This window comes from Lepus europaeus, chromosome 6 (genome assembly GCF_033115175.1).
Source record: "Lepus europaeus isolate LE1 chromosome 6, mLepTim1.pri, whole genome shotgun sequence".
NCBI classification, from domain to species: Eukaryota; Metazoa; Chordata; class Mammalia; order Lagomorpha; family Leporidae; genus Lepus; species Lepus europaeus.
Genome location: NC_084832.1, coordinates 90,590,937 through 90,614,799, shown reverse-complemented (window position 1 = coordinate 90,614,799; position 23,863 = coordinate 90,590,937). Strand labels below are relative to the sequence as shown.

The following is a 23,863-nucleotide window of genomic DNA, read 5'->3' as shown; positions in this document are numbered from 1 at the left end:
CAGATAATCACACTGCACTGTTGTTCACCCAGTCTGATCATTCCAGCATTCCTGAATGCTGGTGTCAGTCTTGTGAGTTCAGCTGTGACCACTCAGTGCTAAAGGCAAGTGGAAATCAGAAGTGCTCATTCTGTGATCAGATGAGCCAGTTTGGCTTATGTGTGCCACTCATCTTATTCCGTATTGATGTACGGCTATAGTCACCTTAAAGTGATGGTCGCTAGTAGTTACTGAGCGCTGACTTTTGCCAGCCCTTTACTTGGATTAACTCTGCTGTTAAAGCTTCCTCGCTGAACAGGTCCTGAGAGCCCCTGTGGCAGATGAGGCACAGAGAAGTTGAGTAGTAGACAAGGGATTTAAACCCCAGAGCCTGTACTCTGAACTGTAACATTACACGTTTCTCTGTGAAAATGTATACCAACTAATCGGTGGTTTATATTATGTTTAATTCATTTAGTCTGTTTAATTCCATGATGCTGGTTTAGAGGTGACTTTACATATATCTAAGCCCTGTTCTTCCTGTCCCACTAACACTATAGCCGTGGTGTTGTACATTGAGAATTAATTAGTGCAGGCCTCTGGGTAAGAACGTACAGACTTACTGTGTATCTAGAAAGTAGGTGACAGTGGAATACGTGGGTAGGAAATTCTTTGCTCTTGCCTTGATTGACGATGAATAGAACTTTGTTAGCTGCTCAGCAAGTGGTGATATTCTGTGTTTGACAAGTCTTCTCGGCTGTGAAATGGAATTCATGATGGGAAAATGAGTATCTTAAGAGTTTAGAAAAAAGTGTGGCAACACCAATTTTTGAGCTTTGGTATTTGAAACTGCCATTTGAAACTTGTTTCTGGAAACTTCCTGTGATGTTTTGGATGATACATCCAACTGCATGAAGCTTTTCATGTTTCTTTTGTTCTTCAAATATTTCTGGCAAATTGTAGTCATGGAAATAAGATCATTTCATCAGGGACTCAGAGAAGTTAAAATAATTTTCTCTGATTAAAATTCCAAATGCTCTGGCATAGGGCCCCAAGAACTATATTATTCAAATAAAGAATTTCTTTGAACTTCCAGATAAATAAAGTTTGCTTTTGTATTTTGCAGGGTTACATTCGACAGTGTCGTAAGCATACAGGAATGTTCACTGTTTCGCAACTAGCCACTATTTTTGGAAACATTGAAGATATTTACAAATTCCAAAGAAAATTCCTGAAAGACCTTGAGAAACAGTACAACAAAGAGGAGCCTCATTTAAGTGAAATAGGATCCTGCTTTCTTCAGCACGTAGGTCACCCCTTGCTTCAGTATTAGTACATCCGGTTACTGCACTAACAACAGGAGTTTTTGTTTTGTTTGTTTGCTAGATTAATTTCCCATACAGTAGAAATTTCTATGCTAAATTTGATTGATTTATGAGGTCAGTGTTTGCCTAAATACCCCAAGTCATTTTTCAAAATCCCCTTAAGTAGTTTGAAGTTAGAGGGCTGGGTCAGCTGTCTTGTACTATCTGGTAAATACGCGGTATTTCACGCGCTGTGAGTCTCCTGTTGACTGCCGTGCTGCCCTGAGGCAGGTCTGATAATTTCCCCCCTTTTACAGAGGAGGACACCAAGGCCCAGAGAGCAGGTCATATCCGAGTAACACGTGTGAGTTGAGACCCAGGTGGTGGCTCTGGAACTCATGTTTGTCACACAGTTGACATCGTACCTGTCTCAGAATAGTCTCAGAACTGTCACACATTTATCAGTATTTAACTGGTAATTGTCTGTTAACATTTTAACACTAAAAGATTTCAGAGGAAGAAAATTTTTTTTTTGCCAAATTGGGTAGGAAATAATTTACCAAGTAATAACCATGCAACAAAACCACCTCCTTCACTTCCTGGGTGCAGGACCCAATAGCTTTCAGAGCCAGTAAGGGGAGCCAGTCCTCTGGATGGGAGGATTTTACATAGCTGAGCATGACATGTTTTGGGGAGTGGGCCCCAGAGGTAGCCTGGGCATGTTTGGGGCATTGGAAATGCCTTGTGCTGGCAGGGTGGGCAGGGCAGCCACATCCTGGAGCGTGGTGATGGCGCCCAGTGTCAGGTCAAGGGGCAGGGCCACGTGGGATGGCAAGTCTGCCTGGAGGGCCACACCCTCTTGCTGCTGCCACGGCCGTCGGGGAGATGGGAAAAGAGATATTTGTTGAAATTGGTATTCTTCAGAAAAGCTGACCAGAAGGGTTGTAGGCAACAAAGGTCACAGTCAAAACTGCCTGCATGGTTTTGCCTGTCAGAGGATTAGCAGGTTGACTAGGAAAATCTGTTCTCCAGGGAGTAGGGGTTTGGTGTTAGACATCTTGCCTTGGTCAGGGAGGTTCAGCAGTGGAAGTACAGTAGACAAAGCCAAGAGGCAGGCTTTGGACTGCCACCTTCCCCTGTTACCTGAAAGGCAGATCAAACTGATAAGGAAGGTGTGGTAGAGGGATTCATGAACAGAGATACCAAGGCCAGGAAGCAGTCTTTTATTATTATTATTATTATTATTATTATTATGCTGGCATAAGGCCCAGTTGGATTTTTATCCGAAAGCCTGAACTCCAATGGAAGAGGAGTATTAGGGATGGTAGCTTCTTTGTCTCCCTCGTGTAGTTTCATGCATACATTTGATTGGATATTCTCATGCTCCATGGAGGCTGTAGGAATTGATACAGTACTGCACATGTGTAGATATTCACTGATGGTGTTTCCTTTACACACATCCTGAGCTGTGTGCTGTCTAGCACACATAACACCAGGAACCCAAGCAGATAGCAGATAGCAATTTCACAGGCAAGCAGAGAACAACTACATTTCATTCCCAGGACAGGTTTTCCCTACCCTGCCACCCTCGTGTTTTGTGTTTTTTTTTTCCTTTCTTTCTTTCTTTCTTTCTTCTGACCTTGGGAAGGCCTCTACCACAGCTTCAATCGTGTTAGTTAGAAACAAGTTTAATTAAAAGACAAAGGCCTCTACCACAGTGTGGCAGATGTCCCTGTCCCTTTTACCTCTCAGGGTAAGTGGAGGTGGGGCTGTACCCCAGAACAGCCTGGCCCTTCACCCCACCAAGAGAGAACCACAGATGACCGCCTGCTGAGAGCTGGGACAGTGCCCCGTCTTGCAGACAAGACACACATTCACTGTCCAGGCCTGAAACCCATGCGGAGCAGCCTGGGTCGCGGTCACAGTCTCCCCCCTGTCCAGGAGTGTCCTCTTGGATGGGGCTGGGCTGTTGCCAGAGCCGCCTGTAACCTGATGAGGCTGTGCTTTCCCTTCCTCAGCAAGAGGGCTTTGCCATCTATTCCGAGTACTGCAACAACCACCCGGGCGCCTGCGTGGAGCTCTCCAACCTCATGAAGCAGGGCAAGTACAGGCACTTCTTTGAAGCCTGCCGCCTGCTGCAGCAGATGATTGACATCGCCCTGGACGGCTTCCTCCTCACGCCAGTGCAGAAGATCTGTAAATACCCTCTGCAGCTGGCCGAGCTGCTCAAGTACACCACCCAGGAGCACAGGTGAGGGAGTCCTGCTGCGAGTGTCTCTTAGGCTCGGCCCCGCCCCCACACCCGCTTCTGGCATAGCAGACAGATGCCCTAAAATGATGATCTCTAGTTCCGGGCACATGGTTAAGATGCCTGCATCCCATCCCACAGTGCCTTCTGATCCAGCTTCCCCTTAATGTGGACCCTGGGAGGCCATGACGGTGATTCAGGTGTTTGGGTTCCTGCCACCCACGTGGGAGACCCAGAGTTCCGGGCTCTTTGTTCTTAGCCTGGTCTCCCTCTTGCTATTGCAGGCATTTGGGGAGTGAACCATTGGAAGTTTCTTTCTCTCTCTATGCCTTTCAAATAAAATGAACATAAATAAATAATAATGAATAAATAAAACACAGTCTTAGCACTGTCATTGAGCTCAGTATGAGTAGTTTGTGGATTGTTTAGTGTTTGCATGTGATTGTCAACTCTTGAAATAAGGTACAGTAATTCCCTCTTCTGCCATCCCTGGCCCCCAACCCCCATTTGTGGAAATCCAGTTATCCATGGTCAGTCACATTCCAAAACTACTAAGTGGAAAATTTCAGAGATTAACGACTTTTTTTTTTTTTTTTGACAGACAGAGTTAGACAGTGAGAGAGAGAGACAGAGAGAAAGGTCTTCCTTTTTCCATTGGTTCACCCCCCAGTGGCTGCTATGGCCGATGCGTTGCGGCCAGCGTGCTGCGTCAATCCAAAGCCAGGAGCCAGGTACTTCCTCCTGGTCTCCCATGCGGGTGCAGGGCCCAGGGACCTGGGCCATCCTCCACTGCACTCCCAGGCCACAGCAGAGAGCTAGACTGGAAGAAGAGCAACTGGGACAGAGACTGGCACCCCAACCAGGACTAGAACCCGGGGTGCCGGCACCACAGGTGGAGGATTAGCCTAGTGAGCCGCGGCAGGATTAATGACTTTTAACTTCTGCATAACTTTCATTGTAGTATATTGTTTTAATTCAATTTTACTGTGACTCATTGTTTTGAATCTCTTACTGTGCCTTATTTATGAATTAAACTTTATCATGGGAATATCTGCACAGGAAAAAATATAGCTTGTATCAGGTTCAGCTCTACTCAAAGTACAGAGAATGCATGGTGTTTTGGAACGTGCCCCATGGATAAGGGGCTGGCTATGTTTGATAAAGTCTCCAAAATATCCATTCCTAGAGAAATGAACATATTATCTCATTCTCACACTGTACCATGTGTGCTATGTATGGTAAAAGCCTAGGGACTTTTACCATAGTGTTAGTCCTTATCGTTTACAGATACACACACACACACACACATAGTCCTTTGTTGTTGTTCGTTAGTTAAGAAAACCATTTTTTTTAAAAAGATTTTATTTATTTACCTGAGAGGTAGAGTTACAGACGGGGGGGGGGGGGGGCAGAGAGAGAGGTCTTCCCTCCGCCAGTTCACTCCCCAAATAGCCGCAACAGCCAGAGCTGAGCCAGTCCGAAGCCAGGAGTCCAGAGCTTCTTTCAGGTCTCCCAAGCCAGTGCAGAGGCCCAAGCACTTGGACCATCTTTCACTGCTTTCCCAGGCAGGCCATAGACAGAGAGCTGGATCGGAAGTGGAGCAACCGGTATATGAACTGGCCCCCATTTGGGATGCTGGCACTGCAGGCGAAGGCTTGGCCTGTTACGCCACAGCACCAGCACCAGCCGTTTTTAAATAAGGGTGATTGACAATGCCCTTGATGGGTTCCTCCTCCTGCCAGTGCAGAAGGTTTATAAATACCCTCTGCAGCTGGCTGAGCCCCAGGGCAGCACGCAGGAACACAGGTGTGCCTGTAGCCTCACAAATCCGTTCCTTCTCTCCTGTACTCCTTACCCTGGTTGACAACAGCTCACTCTGAGAAGTATTTACTACACCAAAAAAGGTTACTGTATAGAAGGGGTAAGGATATACAAAAGTCTGAAGCATGAAAGATTAGGGAATGTCCACAGGATAGAGGAGCACATAGTGGGGTCTTTCCATGATTGGGTTTGCCCTGTGTCGCCTTGTGAGTTGGGGCCTCAGCTTCTGAGTGACAATACACACTTTATTGTCTACTTTGATTGTTTCTGGATTATTCTCAGTCCCTTGTATCCTAGCCATACAGGGGAACTACTTATCCCTTACTTACTTAACAGCAACCCATCATTGTCCTGCATGTACATAGCCTTGCCATGACTCCATGTAAGAGGATGCATCACCCGTTCAGCATTGGAATAGGCACGCCCACTGTCTGCCATGTGGGGAAATGCCACCACAGTGCAGTGCCATGCTGATGGCTGGTGTTCTCATCTGGCCATGGCTAGGAAGCCTACAGGGCCAGGACAGTAGCAGGGCACCAATTCTGCCAGGCCACACAGTAATGCATAAGGATGCATAAGCTGCATGCCCATGTCTTTCAAGAACTCTTCGCTTCTTAATTACTTGTATTTTCTCTGGCTTCTTATCATGTTCTATTTTCATACTAACTTTTCTGGGTTTTTTTTTTTTTCTATAAATATAACTTGCTTTTCTCTATTTCACTGAACTCTCTAGTGCTAATTCTCTAAATTAAAACCCTTAGCTAGAGTCTGCTGTTCACTGACCTCCCTATTACTCTCAAGATTGCAATCTTGGCCAGCGCCGTGGCTCACTTGGCTAATCCTCCGCCTGCGGCGCTGGCACCCCAGGTTCTAGTCCCGGTTGGGGCTCCAGGTTCTGATCCTGGTTGCTCCTCTTCCAGTCCAGCTCTCTGCTGTGGCCTGGGAAAGCGGTAGAGGATGGCCCAAGTGCTTGGGTCCCTGCATCCTCATGGGAGACCGGGAGGAAGCACCCGGCTCCTGGCTTCAGATCAGTGTAGCGCTGGCCGTAGCAACCATTAGGGGAGTGAACCAACGGAAGGAAGACCTCTCTCTGTCTCTCTCTCACCGTCTATAACTCTCTGTCTCTCTCTCTCACTGTCTAACTCTGCCTGTCAAAAAAATAAAAATTAAAAAATTTTAAAAAAGATTGCAATCTAGGGGCGGGTGCTGTGGCGTAGCGGGTAAAGCTGCCACCTGTAGTGCCAGCATCCCATATGAGTGCCATTTTGAAACCCGGCTGCTCCACTTGCGATCTAGCTCTCTGCTGTGGCCTGGGAAAGCACTAGAAGATGGCCCAAGTCCTTGGGCCCCTGCACCCGTGTGGGAGACCTGGAAGAAACTCTTGGATCCTGGCTTCAAATTGGCCCAGCTCTGGCCATTGTGGCCATTTGGGGAGTGAGCCAGCAGATGGAAGACCTCTCTCTCTCTGCCTCTGCCTTTCTGTAATTCTGCCTTTCAGGTGGATAAATAAATCTTTAAAAAAAAATTTCAATCTAATTGTAAAAGGTTACCCCCCCCCATTTTAAGACTTATTTATTTATTTGAAAGACAAAGTAAGAGAGAGAGAAAGAAAGAGAGAGAGGGGGAGGGAAGGAGAGAAGGACTCAATCTTCCATCCACTGGTTCACTCTCCAAATGTCCATAACAGCCAGGTCTGGGCCAGACCGAAGCCAGGAGCCAGGAATTACTTCTGGGTAGGTGTGCTACATGCATGACAGGGGCCCAAACACTTGAGCCATCTTTTGCTCGCAGGCCATTAGCAGAGAGCTAGACTGGAAGTAGAGCAGCTGGGACATGAACCGGCACCCACATGGGATGCCGGCATCACAGACTGTGGCTTTACCTGCTAACACCACAACATTGCCCCCCAAAATGGCTCCCTTTTTAAAGAAGTCTCCCTTTAGGTGCTCAGAGTCAGAGAGAACAAAACAACTATTAATTTATTGTTCTGGGCTGGCGCCGCAGCTCAATAGGCTAATCCTCTGCCTGCGGCGCCGGCACACCGGGTTCTAGTCCCGGTTGGGGCGCCGGATTCTGTCCTGGTTGCTCCTCTTCCAGTCCAGCTCTCTGCTGTGGCCCGGGAGGGAAGCAGAGGATGGCCCAAGTGCTTGGGTCCTGCACCTGCATGGGAGACCAGGAGAAGCACCTGGCTCCTGGCTTTGGATCAGCGCGGTGCGCCGGCCACAGCAGCCATTGGGGGTGAACCAACGGCAAAGGAAGACCTTTCTCTCAGTCTCTCTCTCTCTCACTGTCCACTCTGCCTGTCAAAAAAAAAATTTGCTGTTCTGTGCAGGACAGCACAACAGTGCCCCCCGCTTACCAGGCTTCCGCTTTCCAGGATTTCAGCAGTTTCACCTACCCAAGGGCAATTATTGGAAAAGATTTAATGGAAAATTCTGGAAATACACACTCATGGGATAACTAATTATTATATTGTTATAATGGTTCTGTTTTATTATTATTGTCAATCTCTTTCTGTGACTGAATTATAAATTAAACTTTATCCTAAGTGTATATGTATAGGAAAAAGCATATCACAACTTAACTTCAAAAAATTATTTAAAAATGGAATTTATTTTGGTGTAAAAAAAATTTGAAATTCATACATATGAAGAGTCTTCAAAATGTTCATTAAATGTTACAGAAAAACTATTGTGGATTTCAAAATGTTTTTGCACCAAAATTTTTAATTTTCCTCAAAGTTTTGTAGTACTCACATACATATAATGGTTTGTATCTGCAGTTTGAGACAAGTTCAGGATTTAGGAAAAGCTAGTCGTGGACAAGGGAGAATTACTGTATTGAGTTGATTTTTTTCTCTTTTTTTAAAAATTTGTTGTCTTCATTGTAATTTTGGTTACAATGAATTTTAGTTATTTGAAAGGCAGAGAGGCACAGGAGGATCTTCCATCTGCTGGTTTACTCCCCAGATACCCACAATAGCTTGGGCTGGGTCAGGCTGAAGCTAGGAGCCCAGAACTCAATCTTGGTCTCCCACATTGTGGCAGCGACCCAGGCACTTGGGCCTCATCATCATCTGTTGTGCCTGGAATGAGCGTTAGTGAGAAGAAACTGGAGTTGGAAGTAGAGCCAGAACTCAGCCAGGCACTCTGATACTGGATGTAGGCATCCCAAGTGGTGATTTAATAGCTTTGTCCTATTCCCCACCCCATGATTTTTCTGTTTAAGGGCATTTTTCAATATGATCATTTGCAGATCTTGACTATTAAAAAAAAAAAACATATATATATATATATATATATATATATATATATATATGTTGGGGCTGGGGCTGGCATTGTGGCGTGATGGTTAAGCTGCCGCCTGCAGTGCCGGCATCCCATATGGGCACCGGTTCAAGAACCGGCTGTTCCACTTTTGATCCAGCTCTCTGCTATGGCCTGGGAAGGCAGTGGAAGATGGCCCAAGTTCTTGGGCCCCTGCACCCAAATGGGAGACCCAGAGAAAGCTTCTGGCTCCTGGCTTCAGATCGGTGCAGCTCTGGCCGTTGCGGCCAACTGGGGAGTGAACCAGCAGATGGAAGACCTCTCTCTGTCTCACCTCTCTCTGTGTAACTCTTTCAAATAAATAAATTATATATATACATATATATATATGTATATTAAAGGAAATGACAAAAAGCTATTTCCTTAAGTAAAACAAAAAACAGTTCTAAAAAAAACATTATATTCTGCCTGTTTTATGGAATTGTACTGAAAAACTTTATACCCTGTCTTCATTACTGGAGACCTCTTTTAGCGTTTTGCAAACTAGCTTGCTCGCACTCATTTTGTTCATATTTGGCTACCGTGTGGATAGGCCCAAGGACAGCAGAGTCTGCTTTGTGGGACAGGGCCCAAGGACTCCTTGGTAAATAGAGAGTATGATCTGCTCTCAAGGCTTTTCCCCTGGCCTTGCAGGAGGATTTTAATTTAGTCCAACTGAGACCTAGTGGCACCAATCTGTCTTGAAAGTTGCCACTTTCAAGATTATCTTTTTTTTTTTAATTTTATTTAATGAACATAAATTTCCAAAGTACAGCTTATGGATTACAATAGCTTCCCCCCCCCCATAACTTCCCTCCCACCCACAACCCTCCCCTCTCCCACCCCCTCTCCTCTTCCATTCACATCAAGATTAATTTTCAATCATCTTTATATACAGAAGATCAATTTAGCATAGTTTAAGTAAAGATTTCAACAGTTTGCACCCACACAAAAACACAAAGTGTAAAATACTATTTGAATACTAGTCATAGCATTAATTAAACACCTAAGAATAATTGTGTATTAATTACAGTGTTCAACCAATAGTTTTAGGTAGAACATAAAAAAATACTAAAAAGTAAAGTATTAAGTTCTTTTTTTTCTTTTTTTGTTTGTTATATAGTTTTTTTATTTAATAAATGTGAATTTACAAAGTGCAAAAATTATCTTTTTTAAAAAAGATTTATTTATTTATTTGAAAGAGAGAGTTACAGAGAGAGGTAGAGACAGAGAGGTCTTCCATCCGTTGGTTCACTCCCCAGGTGGCCGCGATGGCCACAGCTGTGCCAATCCGAAGCCAGGAGCCAGGAGCTTCTTCCAGGTCTCCCACGTGGGTGCAGGGGCCTAAGGACTTGGGCCATCTTCTACTGCTTTCCCAGGCCGTAGCAGAGAGCTGGATCGAAAGTGGAGCAGCCGGTTCTTGAACCGGTGCCCATGTGGGATGCCAGCACTTCAGGCCAGGGCTTTAACCCACTGCGCCACAAAGCCGGCCCCATAAATAAATCTTCTAAAAAAAAAAAAAAGAAAGAAAGAATGAAAGTTGCCACAGAAAAGTAGAAGGTTCGTCCGTTAGTGGGTGATTGTCTCAGATTATTAAGGCTGAACAAAACCAGAACGCAAAACTTCAAATTACCTGTTTTCTAGCCTGTGTGAGATTGGAACTATGGCATTTGTTTTTCCATTGCATACAATTTTGGAGGCCTGGGCACAGGACCCTGCTGGGGAGACCATGCTAGTTCGATTTGACTGTAGTGTATGCAAAGCAACAGAATTGCAGATGTGTTGCTGAGGCAGGTGCGCCTCTAGCACTGACATAACTCAGATTCAGGTATCTGAATCTGGGGCTTTCATCCTCTTCCTTCCCTTCCTGAGCAACATAAACGATGAAACCCAGCAAATAGCTGCTCTTGAAATGGTGCGGGATTTAAAAAGTATCTCTCAGGACAAAACCGGTTAAACCAGAATCAAAGCACTAAAAAAAGATTACTCTTTCTGTATGAACAAAAATATTCCATTGTCACAGTGGCTAGAATTTAATTCTTGTGGCATTTACATTCATTCGTTGTGATTTCTGGGAAGTGAATGAAAACATTCTTATTCCAGATAACTCTGAATTGCATTCCATTCCGTCAGCTCCCTTAACCTATGCAGACTGTGGTCTATTCATGGGGGAACAAGAAAAGGGAAACAATAGCTATTATTTGAATGCCACTTCGTCTAGACTATTAGTATACAAGTAGGGGATTGAGCGCATTATTTTGTCAGCTCTCATTTGTGAGTTGCATGTTGTATGACTAAAAGTAACCTCCCATTTTGTAGTGATTACAACAACATAAAGGCAGCCTATGAGGCCATGAAGAATGTGGCCTGTTTGATCAACGAGCGCAAACGGAAGCTGGAGAGCATTGACAAGATCGCCCGCTGGCAGGTGTCCATTGTGGGCTGGGAGGTAAGAGAGGACCCCTGGACACCGTGTCACCCAGCACCAGCCTTTCTGTACCTTTGACCTAGTGGTGACATACTTAAACATCCTGTGGCTGAGCATGTTAATAGCGTATATGCATTTTGCTGTGTTTACCAGTCAACGCTCTATCCTCCTTTCAGACAAAGAAATAAAAATCTGAAAGGTGCCTGTGATTAATTTACTGCCAAGGCTCCATCTCTCCCAGTAGAGAGTCAACTTCGTGGGTGCAGCTGGAGTATATTTCACTTATAGTCACATAAGACAGTGGTAGGAGCAGGGGGAATCTGAGTTACTGCCTGCATTGGATCCTGTCAGATCTGGGCAAGATTAATTTTCCCATCTCTTAAAGTTAGGGAGGAAAATTACCAACCTCAGACGCTACAGTCAGCATCATCAGCACTACTTACTGTGACCTATAATGGCCCAGCACACACACACACACACACACAAGCCCTTTCTTATTTGTTTATAAAAACCTCAGTGACTATTTATCACTTAGCTTTTGTCTGGCACTGGTCCAAGCTGTGTATGTACACAAACTCATGTGGTCCTCTCAGCAACCCTAAGAATTAGGCAGCATGAATAACTCCCACTTAACAGATAGGAAACACTTAAGCACTGAAAGATTAAATAGCTTGCCCCAAGGCCACACAGCTACAAAGTGGCAGCCCTGGATTGAGACTCAAACACGCAACCTGGCTTCTAAGTCTGTACATATACCCACTATGCTCTTCCACTGTTAGGAAGAACAGTAGGCTGACACCATTCAGATTGTGTTCAGAACACGAAAAATGGGTATACTCACCAACTGGGGAGAACTTGCTCCCCAAAAAGACCAAGAAGATGCATTGAGAAGTTAGGTTTTTCGTCACTGCAGGGCATAGTGGTGGAAGTTGGGAAAAATTACCTATATTTCAAGGGACTTACGGACTTCCGTTGCATAGACAGGATCTCAAAGATGGCTGAATCTAACTCCTTTGTTTTGTAAGAGAAGAATCTAGGGCACACATTGCTCTAAGCAAGTAAATAGAAGAACTGCTTCAGAGTGGAGCTCTTTTGCATCCAAAAACTATTGTACATGGCTAAGATTAAAGGGGAATAAAATCTTAAAGAAACAAAGGCTGGTGTTGTACCAAATACCATAAAGTAACATTGGATTAGATCCAACCTAAATATTGTAAAAGTGTGCTTTTCATTCTGATCTGGGACTCTGACACTGAAGGGCTGATTTACCATCAGAAGTTGTCTTGGTTCTTACCACAGTTTGCCGCCTGGTTTCATTGCCAGGACCCTAAACTAGTTGTTACTCCAGGGAGCTGCCGTACACGTGACTTCAGAAGCCACAAGAGCATGTACGCTGGTGTTCTGTGTTCCCCTACGTTCCAACCTCCCAATGCTTCCTTATCCTGAGAGGGGCAGTCTTGGTCGGCTTCCATTTCAGATCTTGACCAATCATATTAAGTTAGCGTACATTTCACTGGAGTTTTAGGTCCGAAAGACTCCTCAGGTAACCTAAAGGTTCTGTAACGTTTTCTCACTGAGTAGGGGGAAAAAGAAATTTTATGCACAAGGTGATCAAGAAACAATTTTTAAATGGCTTTTGAGGTCCTGCCCACCTGTGAAGGGAGGAAGGCTGTGGATGGTCTGAGGTTACTGGAAAATGCTAGAAAGACTTTCAGGGGCCCCTTCTATGTCCCAAACACCCAGAAGAATCAGAATTGGAAGATTTTTTTTAAATCTATTAATTTATTTGAAAGTGAGAGTTATATAGAGAAAAGCAGAATGAGATCTTTCAGCTGCTGGTTCACTCCCCTGGATGGCCACAACAGTCAGGGGTGGACCAGGCCAAAGCCAGGATCCCGGAACTTCTTCTGGGTCTCCCACATGGGTGGCAGGGGCACAAACACTTGGGCCATCTTCTGAGACTTTTCCCAGGCCATTAGCAGGGAGCTGGATTAAAAGTGGAGCAACTAGGACTTGAACCAGCGCCCATATGGGATGCTGTGTTGCTGGTGGTGGCTTTATTGGAAGTGTGTTTTTATCTCTCCAGGGACTGGATATTTTAGATCGAAGCTCAGAGTTGATTCATTCTGGGGAACTGACCAAAATCACAAAGCAGGGCAGGAGCCAGCAGCGGACGTTCTTCCTGTTCGACCACCAGCTGGTGTCCTGCAAGAAGGACCTGCTGCGCCGGGACATGCTGTACTACAAGGGCCGCATAGACATGGACGAGATGGAGCTTGTGGACGTGGAGGACGGGCGGGACAAGGACTGGAACCTCAGTGTGAGAAACGCCTTCAAGCTTGTCAGTAGAACCACGCCTGAGGTTCATCTGTTCTGTGCCAAAAAGCAGGAAGACAAGGCGAGGTGGCTGCAGGCCTGTGCTGATGAGAGGCTGCGGGTCCAGGAGGACCAGGAGATGGGTGAGCAGCCATCGGTGACTCCGGGGCTCATCTGCCTCTGCTTCTGACCTGATCCTTCACCCCACGCCATAGGCCTGCTGGCCCTGGCCCTGGCCCTCGCCATCACTCTCTTCTTCAAAACTAAATCCTGCCATTGGGAAAAGAGAAAGGGTTTGCAAATCCCAGTGCAGTCGACCCTCCGTATACATGAGTTCCAAATATGCAGATTCAGCCAACTGCAGATCCCGTAACAATGCACTACAACTATGTGCATAGTGTTTCCACTGTATTAGATGTTCTGAATTATCCAGAGATGATTTAGAGTGTACAGGGAGCGTGCACAGGTTCAATGCAAATACTAACTGCTAAAGGACTTGCGCATCCACAGATCTTGGTATCCGAGGAGGATCCTTGAATCAATCCTCCACAGTACCAAAGGACAGCTGGACTCACTGAAAATGAGCCCTGGTCTCCTTGCCGCACGTTCAGAGAACCTAGATTCATCTGACTGCTTGGAGCCAGACTTGGCTTTAGAAGACAGACCCTACCATGTAGTTACTGCAGACGGCACTCATTAGTCACTGCTGTCAAGACTCTGCTCCAGTTTCTGGTTTGTCTCATTCAGTCCCTAGGATGTGGTTACTACGATTATACACATTTTACAGATGAGAAAATGGAGGCTTAAAGAACTGACTTACTCTTAGAACGTGGCTGGGTAGCATTTAAAGCCAGCTCAGTGTGACCCCAGAGACCAAAGCATGTTGAGTCATTCTCACCCAGCCCATCAGAAATGCCAGATGATTCTTTTTAAAAAAAATTATTTATTTATTTGAAAGAGATATACACAGAGAGAAGGAGAGGCAGAGAGAGAGAGAGAGGGAGAGAGAGAGAGAGATAGGTCTTCCTTCCGCTGGTTCACTCTCCAATTGGCTGCAACGGCCGGAGCTGCACCTACCCAAAGCCAGGAGCCAGGAGCCTCCTTGGGATCTCCCATGCAGGTGTACTGGCCCAAGCACTTGGACCATCTTCTACTGCTTTTCCAGGCCATAGCAGAGAGCTGGACTGGAAGTGGAGCAGCTGGGACTTGAACCAGCACCCATATGAGCTGCTGGCACTGCAGGCGGCGGCTTTACCCACTGTGCCACAGCACTGACTCCCCAGATGATTTTTGAAGCTGCCTCCTCCATAGTAACTTTGTAAAAGGCACTTTTTAAAAAAAAAAACATTTATTTATTTGAAAGGCAGTGTTACAGAGAGAGGGAGAGACAGACAGTTCTCTCTGCTGGTTCACCCCCCAAATGGTTGCAATAGCCAGAACTTGGCCATGCCAAGTCCAGTAGCCAGGAATTTCATCTGGGCCTCCCATGTGGGTTCAGGGGCCCAAACACTTGGAGCATCTTCTGCTTCTTTCCCAGCTGCATTAGCAGGAAGCTGGATGGGAAGTTGAGCAGCTGGTGCTCAAAGTGGCGCTCATATGAGATGCCGGTGTTGCAGGTGGCGGCTTAGCCTGCCATGCCATAACGCTGGCACCTGCAAAAAGCACTTGGAGTTACTTTTGCTGCCACAGTCCATTCAGACCCAGCAACGCTGCCTGTGTACATCCCCATCTCCCTCCTCTATGACACCAAGGACATCAGGGCTGCTTTGTCTTCCCAGCTTCCACTGACCTCAGGTACTGTGTCCCTGTGCCACTGAGGCTGCTGTGCCTGTTGTAAATGATGGTGGCACCCACAGTCTCTGGCAGCATCAGCCACAGAGGCCCCAGTGGAGCCAGCACCTGCCTCCGGGAGGAAGGCTTTCCACTGGAGAAGGCAGGACCCAGCACCAGCCCCGGCTGTTCCCCGGGCCTGTTCCTCAGTCCCTCTCTGCAGCCTGTCTTATCCTGTTTTGCCAGTGCAGCTGTTCCCAGCCAGTCTGCCCCTGGGTGCGGCGGCATCCATCTGCTCTAGAACTGCAGAGCGCGGGGGGAGTTCAGGGCACACAGTGTGCCCAGATGTGATACAAAGTCCAGTTCCCCTCTGAGTGGTACATTTATTCATGACTGAATCCCTGATCCACAAAGCTCATAGAATGTAGGGACACACCTGGGGAACCCTTCCGCTTTGTCCTCTCCTCCTGAGCTTCGCCCTTCAGGGTCGTATTAGGTGATCCTGAATGACCATGGGCCCAGTGTGTCTGGCTTTACACAAGCACCCGTTTCACGTGTGTGACTGTCCTCTGACACCCTAATCACGACTGCCCTCTGCCAGTGTTTCAGTCTCTTGTGGTTCTGAGGACCACACTCCTTAGATCCGGGTTATGGTAAATGCCTCAGCCCTGATTCGGGTCATGCTGCACGTTCTGCTCTAAGATGTTTCTATTTGCTCTGAGTATGTACTGTCGTTTGTTTCTGAATCCAGGAATGGAAATCTCAGAAAATCAAAAGAAGCTTGCCATGTTGAATGCCCAAAAGACGGGACATGGAAAGTCCAAAGGTAAGTTTCGGAAGGGGCTTTGTCTCCTGGGTGGGAGTTAGTATTGTAATGAAAATAGAGGAAGGGCCCAAACTGTAAGTCTGTGACCAGCTCCGAGTGAGGGAGAGGAGGAGTAAGGGTGAGACGCCGAAGGGCAGACCCAGCCTCATGGACAGGTGACCATAGTCTGCATTTGGTTTTTGAACTTGACATAGAAGATGTCACTGGAGATGGCACCGGAGGATGACAGACCACCCTGTCCTGCCCAGGCCTCTGCCCCTCACCTTCCTGAGGGCATGGTCAAGGTCAAGGTCACCAATCTGAGGCAAACTAAAGACTGTACCTGGGACACATTAAGAAATCACCAACCCCGAGCTGCTTGTTGGCTCTGGGCTGGCCACATCCCAGTGTAGGAAGGAAAGAGCTGTAAATCCAGCCCATCAGGCAGGGAGATCCCCACAGTGGAGACGCACAGGCTTGTTGAGGAGCAGCCGTCTGGCCTCCACCCACATCAGAGTAGCCTGGCGTCTGCAGCAGAAGCAGCAAGGCTCGGGCGTGCACATGGGAGTCCCTGTGCACACAGAGGTCTCCACAGTACAGACACCGCACAAGCTCTAACCCAGCGGGAATTCAGTAATGGGGATTTTTGTTACAAACATGGGCACGGTATTCCTAGGAACTTTATTCAGATCAGCTTTGTAGGCTAGGAAGGATTTGCCCTATGAAAGTGATCCCATCCTGTGTTTTCCTAACTGAAAATGCAAAAAGGAAGACCAGTTAAAGCCCAGGCTGCACTAGGCCATCAGCTAATGGGCTAAGAAGGAGTCATTACCAGGACACTTAGCGGCCCCCTGCTTTCTCTGCAAATGCAGATCTTCTCTTCGCTAAGTTGTATCTTCAAGGCAGATAGGCCCATTGTACTGTTTTTTCATGTTTCTGATTTTAATAGCAGGTGACAAGTAAATACCCATTTGTTAAGATTTATCGGTTTCTCTCCGTAATTTCTGAGTCACTCAGCAACAACTGGGCTCCTGAGGAACACAGATGTTCTTAGGTGACCCCATGCTGGCAACTTACGTGGGCTATTTTAGTTCATCCTCTGTATCACCCTCTGAGACAAGGGAAGCCTTCCGGCAAGTCAGGTTAGGCTTGGGTTCTGCCCCAAGTCCTGTCTGCTTCAAAATCCCCTCTCTTGGGGCCAGTGCTGTGGCTCGGTGGGTCAGCACCATCTGCAGTGCTGGCATCCCATACAGATGCCAGTTCATGTCCTGGCTGCTCCATTTCTGATCCTGCTCTCTGCTGTGGCCTGAGAAAGCACAGAAGGTGGCCCAACTCCTTGGGCCCCTGCACCCACATAGGAGACCCGGAAGAACCTCCAGGCTCCTAGCTTTAGACTGGCCCAGCCCTGTCCTGTGGTCATCTGGGGAGTGAATCAACAGATGGAAGATTCTCTCTCTTTCTCTCTCTCTCTCTCTAACTCTTTCAAATAAATAAATGTCTTTTAAAAAAAAAAATACCCCCTCATCATATAGTGCTGCCATATGCAGTTACCTTTCCATCTTAAACTAATTTCAGTCTATCTCTAATTACTACCACACACATTTAAAATGTCTATTCTGATTAGATGATTTTGTTTAAAGCAATTAGGTAGGGGGCACTTTTTTTTTTTTCTTTGCCAGGCAGAGTTAGACAGTGAGAGAGAGAGACAGAAAGTTATAGACAGTGAGAGAGACAGAGAGAAAGGTCTTCCTTCTGCTGTTTCAGTCCTCTAATGGCTGTTACGGCCGGTGCACTGCGCTGATCCGAAGCCAGGAGCCAGGTACTTCCTCCCAGTCTCCCATGCGTGTGCAGGGGCCCAAGCACTTGGGCCATCCTCTGCTGCCCTCCCGGGACACAGCAGAGAGCTGGACTGGAAGACGAGCAACTGGGACTAGTACCCGGCACCCCAACTGGGACTAGAACCTTGGGTGCCAGCGCCACAGGCGGAGGATTAGCCAAGTGAGCCATGGCGCCAGCCGGGTAGGGGGTACTTTTGTAAGCTCTTACATTCATTTAATTCTCATAGCAACCTGGTAGATTCTATGAACCTCCATGTTAGAGACCAGGAAACTGAGGCACCGGGAAATCAAATGATTTCCCCAATGATTCCAGCTGTGAAGCGGCAGAGTAGGATTTGGGCTGAGGCAGTATGAACTCCAGGCTTTCACTGCAAGGGTTTTCTTGCTTCAGATCCCAAAAGGCAGAGTAGTTCCAGTTCTGCCTCACAAGGCCTCCTTGGGCCTCAGTGCCCTTCTTGGCACCTTGACATCATGGTGCCTTCCCTGCATGGTCCTGGGAGGGCCCAGTGAACTAACCGACCTTAAGTCCCACACGTAGTCTCTCATCCTAATAAGTATTCCATGATAGCCATTAGGTGTTCTTTTGGATAACGTGTATTAAGAATCAGCTAAGAACCTGGAGTCTTGCCACCTTTCGCTTTGGCTTTGTGGTTGAAGAGTGCCCTTCAGCCCATGTTCTGTCTTCTTCTCTCGAGTCAGGCTACAGCGGATGCCCCGTGGCCCCGCCGCACCAGAACCTGCACCCCATGCACCAGCGCCACGTCACTGTGCCCACCAGCGTGCCCCAGCAGCAGGTCTTTGCCCTGGCAGAGCCCAAGAGGAAACCCTCACTCTTCTGGCACACCTTCAATAAGCTCACTCCCTTCAGGAAGTGAACACGGGGGGCTGCACTTCCCCGGAGGGGCTGTGAAGAAGAGAACCATTTTGGTTTCTTCTGTAGGAAATGTCTGAGACCCAGTGCTGAAAACTTCTTTTGGGGATCAATGAAGGAGCCGAAGTGCTTGGGCTCCCTTCGGTCTTCGGAGATCCAGCTGCCTTCATGGAAGGGAAGAGAAGTTCATGACGCACAGCATGTCTGCACCAGAGTCCCCGGGCTCGCCTGGCAGCCTGTGTCGTGTTCCACAGCGGAGGCCGATGCTGTGGCTCCAGTGAGCCATGCCAGGCTGAGCGCGCTCCTGCTGCGGTCCGAGCACGTTTCATCCGAAGCAGTGGGTCCCTGGTGGGTCCCTGCTGTATTTGATTGTGAAGGGAGTCGTTGACAGAGTCGCTAAGACACTGCTACTTGCTCTAGCACGTGTCTGGTCACACTGAGAAGGCGAGCTCTTCCTCCCTTCCGTAGTATTAGGGGACCCACAGCTGCAGGGGCCGTGGCTGTGGTGTTCCTGGTATTGTCAGCCGCCCGCACAGCTGCCACGTGTGCAGGATCTGTCTTGCAGGGCTGATCCTCACAGGCTGGGGAGGGACACCTGTGGCCACGGCCACCCTGCAGCGTGGCCTGCAGTGCAGGGGTGGAAGCTCCCTCCTGATTCTGCTGCCAGGAGCGAGAGCGAGAATCCTGCTGCAGGCAGCCCGGCGCATCCTTCTCAAACCAGGTCCTCACCTGCCCGAGTGCCTTGTGTAACTCCACGAGCCAGAGTCACTGAGAAACCGCCACGCCTGCAGCTGGTGGCCGCAGGAAGGCCTGTTTACCTTCCCTCTTGTGACACAGCAAGCATGGAAACACTCTGGTTGGAAGATATCCATAAAGAGCATCCTCTGCTTCTTCCTGTGCTTGCTTCTGGCATCCTTGCTGATGACGTTACAAACACGCAGACTTTCCACAGAGAAAACACGAGGGGCACAGCCGTCCCGCCGCCCAGGGGCTTGAAGCTGCCTTTCTCACATCAGCCCCGGACAGGAGTGCATACCTGTGCCGTCATTATGTCAGCAGATTCCTGAAAATCCATTCCTTATAGAGAGACCTCGACCAAGTACCTCGGCTCAGAGAGAGCAGTCTTTGCTAACGAAGGCCACGCGGGGCTGGTGCCTGCAGGTAATAGTCTCCTTTTCTGGGACCATATTGTAAAGTTTGCAGAACACATGTTCTAAATACGCCTGGAGAAGACAGGCTGTATCAGAGAGAGAAGCTGTTTCCCTTTCCCCCTGGCACGCTGGATCGGGAGGGGGATGTGTTGCAGTTTGTTTGCGTTTGACAAGCCCCATTTTTTGTATGTTGCTCTTGCAGAGTTCCTTTTTCTAATAGGCCCCTGTGTGCGAATAAACAAACCTTCAGTGTCCAACAGAGGTGTAATCTTCCGTGTCCAGGGGTGCTGTTCCTCCATTCTCCCTGCCTTTCCCCATATCCAGAGCTGTTCCTGGAGAAGGTGACATCATGTGTCAAATGCGTCAAGAAAACATAACCCTGGGCCTCTCTGCTGGGCCCCTGGAGCACTGTGTGACTGCGTGACCCTGTGTCGCCTGGGAATGCCTGCCTGCGGCAGCAGTGCTAAGAGAGTCCCGTGCCCTGTGGCCAGCCACCCTAGGGTTGCCTCTGTGGCCCCTCACGCCGTGTCCCCAGCTAGAAGGTGCTGCATGAGGAAGGTTTTTGGGAGGTGCCGTGGCTTCCCCCGCGTTTGCCCCTGTGGGTGGCTGTATGTTTCCCCATAGACGGCTCAGCTGTAGCTGCATTTGTAGAACTGACCTTTTTACTAACAAGGGGTAATGATGTGTTTTGGAAACTGCACTTACTGATTTTTTGGACACCTCAGCAGTAACTGTAGGAGTCTGTGTGCTACATGGAGTTGCTTGTACATATATGTACAGCAGTTCTCAACAGTGTTGTGTAATGTAGTATAAGAGAATTGCTTTAAGGAAGTAGAGATCCTTCGCTTATGTTACATTTTCAGCAAGAACTCAATTTCAGTAAAGAAACGCCCTGAGGGTTTCCATTTCCTGCTGTGTGCTATCAGGCTGATGAAGAAATGCTTTAAGTTTTGTAACCAGTCCTAATTTATTTCCCAGTTGAGCCCTAACTTCCTGTTCCCACCTACCTCCGTGGACTTCCTGACAGAGGATTGTGAATACCAGGACATGTTTTTAGAAAATCAGGTTCGGTTGTCCAGAATTGTCCAGTCAGCTTTATACGGTGTGAGAGTCACTTGATCAAATGTCTGTCCTAGGTAGATCCTACCTGGATTTTCAGGCGATTTTGAAAACTGCTAACATTTTTAAAAGGATACACCATCCTTTGACTTTCTGAAAATCTTTATGTCTAGCTTAGATTTTCTTAGTAAATACTTGAGTTCTACAAAGAATAGAAGACTCAACTATCCTCACTTTTCGTTTGCTGAACCTCCTTCTTCATTTAAGTCACAGGTTCCCCTTGGAAAGAAACAAACAGCCCCTACATGAATTGTGGATGCTGGCTCTCCTCTCCTTTACTCTCTCCTCTCTCCTCCTCTCTCATTTTAACCCTATGTTCCTTAATAGGTGTGGGCTAAAAAAAAAATGGCCCAACCTTTTGATGCATTTCATCTATCTCTGACGTTTCAGAATCTGCCCACTCTGTTGACAAACAGTCGAAATGGCCCTGGACCACAAGCAGCCTTCTCCATGTTGGTCATACCTAAAATGTGTCACTGCCCTGCAGGAGACGCCAAGCAGTCATCCCAGGGAATATTCGCAATGTTCTCTGGAGAGTAAGCGTTGTCTGTCTCTGACCTGCAAACTAAAAAGAGGAGAAGTGATTTACCAGAGCTTTCATGATGATAACCATCCACACAGCTTTCGTTAGATCAGTCTTTTGTCTCCCACTTGAGTATCTGATGTCATAGTCAGAAACATTTTACCAACATCTAGTGCTATTTCTGAATATTGTGCCTTTTTGTGCCTATTTCAGCTGAAGACTGTTCAGTACTGTTGTCTAGACAGAAAGCAAACATATGCTTAATTCAAAACTCTGCTCCCATAGACACCTTCTGTAGAGGCCCAGGTGACCCAGCATTTCACCAAGTGGAAGCTTCTGTACACTGAACGCCCTGCTATTCCTCAGAACACATCTACCCAGTTTCCGAGGCAGAGAACAGCCTGATCACCTGGGCTGGGGGGGTGGGGAGGATTTCTGCAGAATGACTGCGTCAAGGGAGGAGAAACAGAGACGTGTCCCTCACAGCGCGGTGCCCACAGTGTGAACAGGTACCCTTTCAATAGCGCACAGGCCCGGGGTGCTGCACTCAGCCCCACTGCAGGCTTAAACCAGAAGCAGAAAATTGCCCCTCATCCCCCTCATCGCAGCCTCCAAACGCTTTCCCTGTGACAGTTTCACCTGGCTAAGGCTGTTTGTTTTCAGGATGCAGCAAAAGCGGAGCTCAGAGACTTCAGGAAGAAATAAGTGCAGGCCAGCTGGTCTTGACCAAAAAAGAAGCTTAAGTATTCAATGTAAATTTATTTAGCTACAAATACTCTTCATTGTTGCCTGCCTGTAATTATCTCATAGGCATTGACATTTGTATATAGAAAAGGCTTTTAACAGATTCAATAATTTAATAATGGGTCTTTTTTTTTTTGTAAATATTAGCATCCATTGTGTATGACTTGCCTGACCTATTTGGCAAGACTTTTAGTAACTTTTTAACTCAGCGACATCAAGATGATGTTCTTTGTATAAGTGGGAACTTCCACAATGATGAACTAGCTGTTGACAGCTGAACTAGGGTGTACAAGATTGCTGTAACTTGATATGTATTTTTGTTGAATGAGGATTTTGTAAAAAAAATGTTATTTGAATGATTTCTTGTAAATGCTGTGAATCTATATTTGTTGTTCTGTATATTAAAAATCATTTGCCAAACTGCTTCTGGTTACAATGTGTTTGAGTAGTAAGGGAAGTTAGCGCAAAAGAAGCAGGGAGTGCTTGCCGGGAAAGGCTGGGACTTGCTGCTCTTTGCCTGCCCTGTGCCTTTGGATAACCTTTTTGCGTCACAAGCCATCCATGAATGCGCTGGTCAGAACCTGCATGGGGGCTGGGCTGGGCACTTGAAGCAGGTTCTGTAAACAGAACCGGAAGTGAGAGGTCTTCGATTGTAGCAGCAGCTTTGCTACCCATGGTGGAGGGCAGATAGAATTTGCCTTTATGCCCCTTTGGACCCCAAAGCTGTGGGCGGGACCCTCCAGTAGGACGTTGGCCAGTGTCCAGGGGCTCTCTTACTTGTGGGAGTGGGGTAGAAAAGAATTTCCTCCACTAATTAACAGTTCGGAAAAGCAGAGTAAACAGCCCATTGTTTGCTGTGACTGTAATCAGAAAAGGGTTCCTATAAAGGTTTCTGAGCCAGGACTTCCAGTGTGGCCTGGCCCGCCCCTTCTTGGACTGGTCTGAGAGCTCTGGAAACTGAACGGTGCCCCGAGATGGAGTCCTATATAGGAAAGAGTGGAGAAAGGTAGATGGCAGTGGCGATTTCTTCTAGAAGGCTGGTGGGGCAGATGAAGAGAGGCCAAGCATCAATGTGTCAGTCCCCCTACGGAGTGAGTGGTACAGGCAAGCAACGGCACAGAGAGAGAGTGAAATTCACTAACTAGACAGCGCTGGAGGTGTGTCACAGATGTGCAGGGTGGGCAGACAGGGAGGCCTGGGTTCACTGAGCATGGGGGGACAGATGACCCCATGGGACTGGCAGAGCTAGGCAAGGCCCTGCAGAGACTCGGGGTCTCAGTGTGGCTGGGTTTGAAGTGGGAGCCCAGGATGGTGAGGACGGGGCCCTGCAACCAGGTGGGGTGTGGGGCATTTCCTTCTGCAACGGCAGGATCCAGGCTGCTGGGACCAGCTTTGTCCACTGGGGAGCCTGCAGGTGGCTGTGAAGATGCGGGGGCCTTTGGGGTGGGGAAGATAGGGGCGCACGGAGGCTGGGACCACAGCCTTCAGTGAGCAGGTGAAGATGGTTGGGAGGTGGAGCCTCCCGTACCTACCACGATGGGAAGAGACCTTGTTGTGCCCTTGGACCTCTTGGTGAGGGGATGGAGGCACTGTGAGGGGAGCCAGAGAGGTGGCCTGCTGTCCCATACCGGTGTGCCTTCT

At 47.6% G+C, this 23,863-nt stretch overlaps 1 protein-coding gene across 3 annotated transcripts in view; it reads left to right on the top strand.

Annotated features, from left to right (window-relative positions):
• Positions 1–22,645, top strand: part of SPATA13 (spermatogenesis associated 13) — a 92,625-nt gene extending 69,980 nt beyond the window's left edge. For 2 of the 3 annotated variants that reach the window (XM_062194563.1, XM_062194564.1), the window contains 6 exons: positions 1,106–1,285; positions 3,302–3,534; positions 10,977–11,106; positions 13,172–13,544; positions 15,923–15,997; positions 18,514–22,645. In XM_062194563.1, the coding sequence (XP_062050547.1) occupies positions 1,106–1,285; positions 3,302–3,534; positions 10,977–11,106; positions 13,172–13,544; positions 15,923–15,997; positions 18,514–18,689 (1,167 nt within the window). In that variant the 3' untranslated portion in view covers positions 18,690–22,645. Of the gene's footprint in view, positions 1–1,105; positions 1,286–3,301; positions 3,535–10,976; positions 11,107–13,171; positions 13,545–15,922; positions 15,998–18,509 lie in introns of all 3 variants that reach the window. The other variant, XM_062194562.1, reaches the window with a different exon arrangement.
• Positions 22,646–23,863: the final 1,218 nt, after the last annotated feature.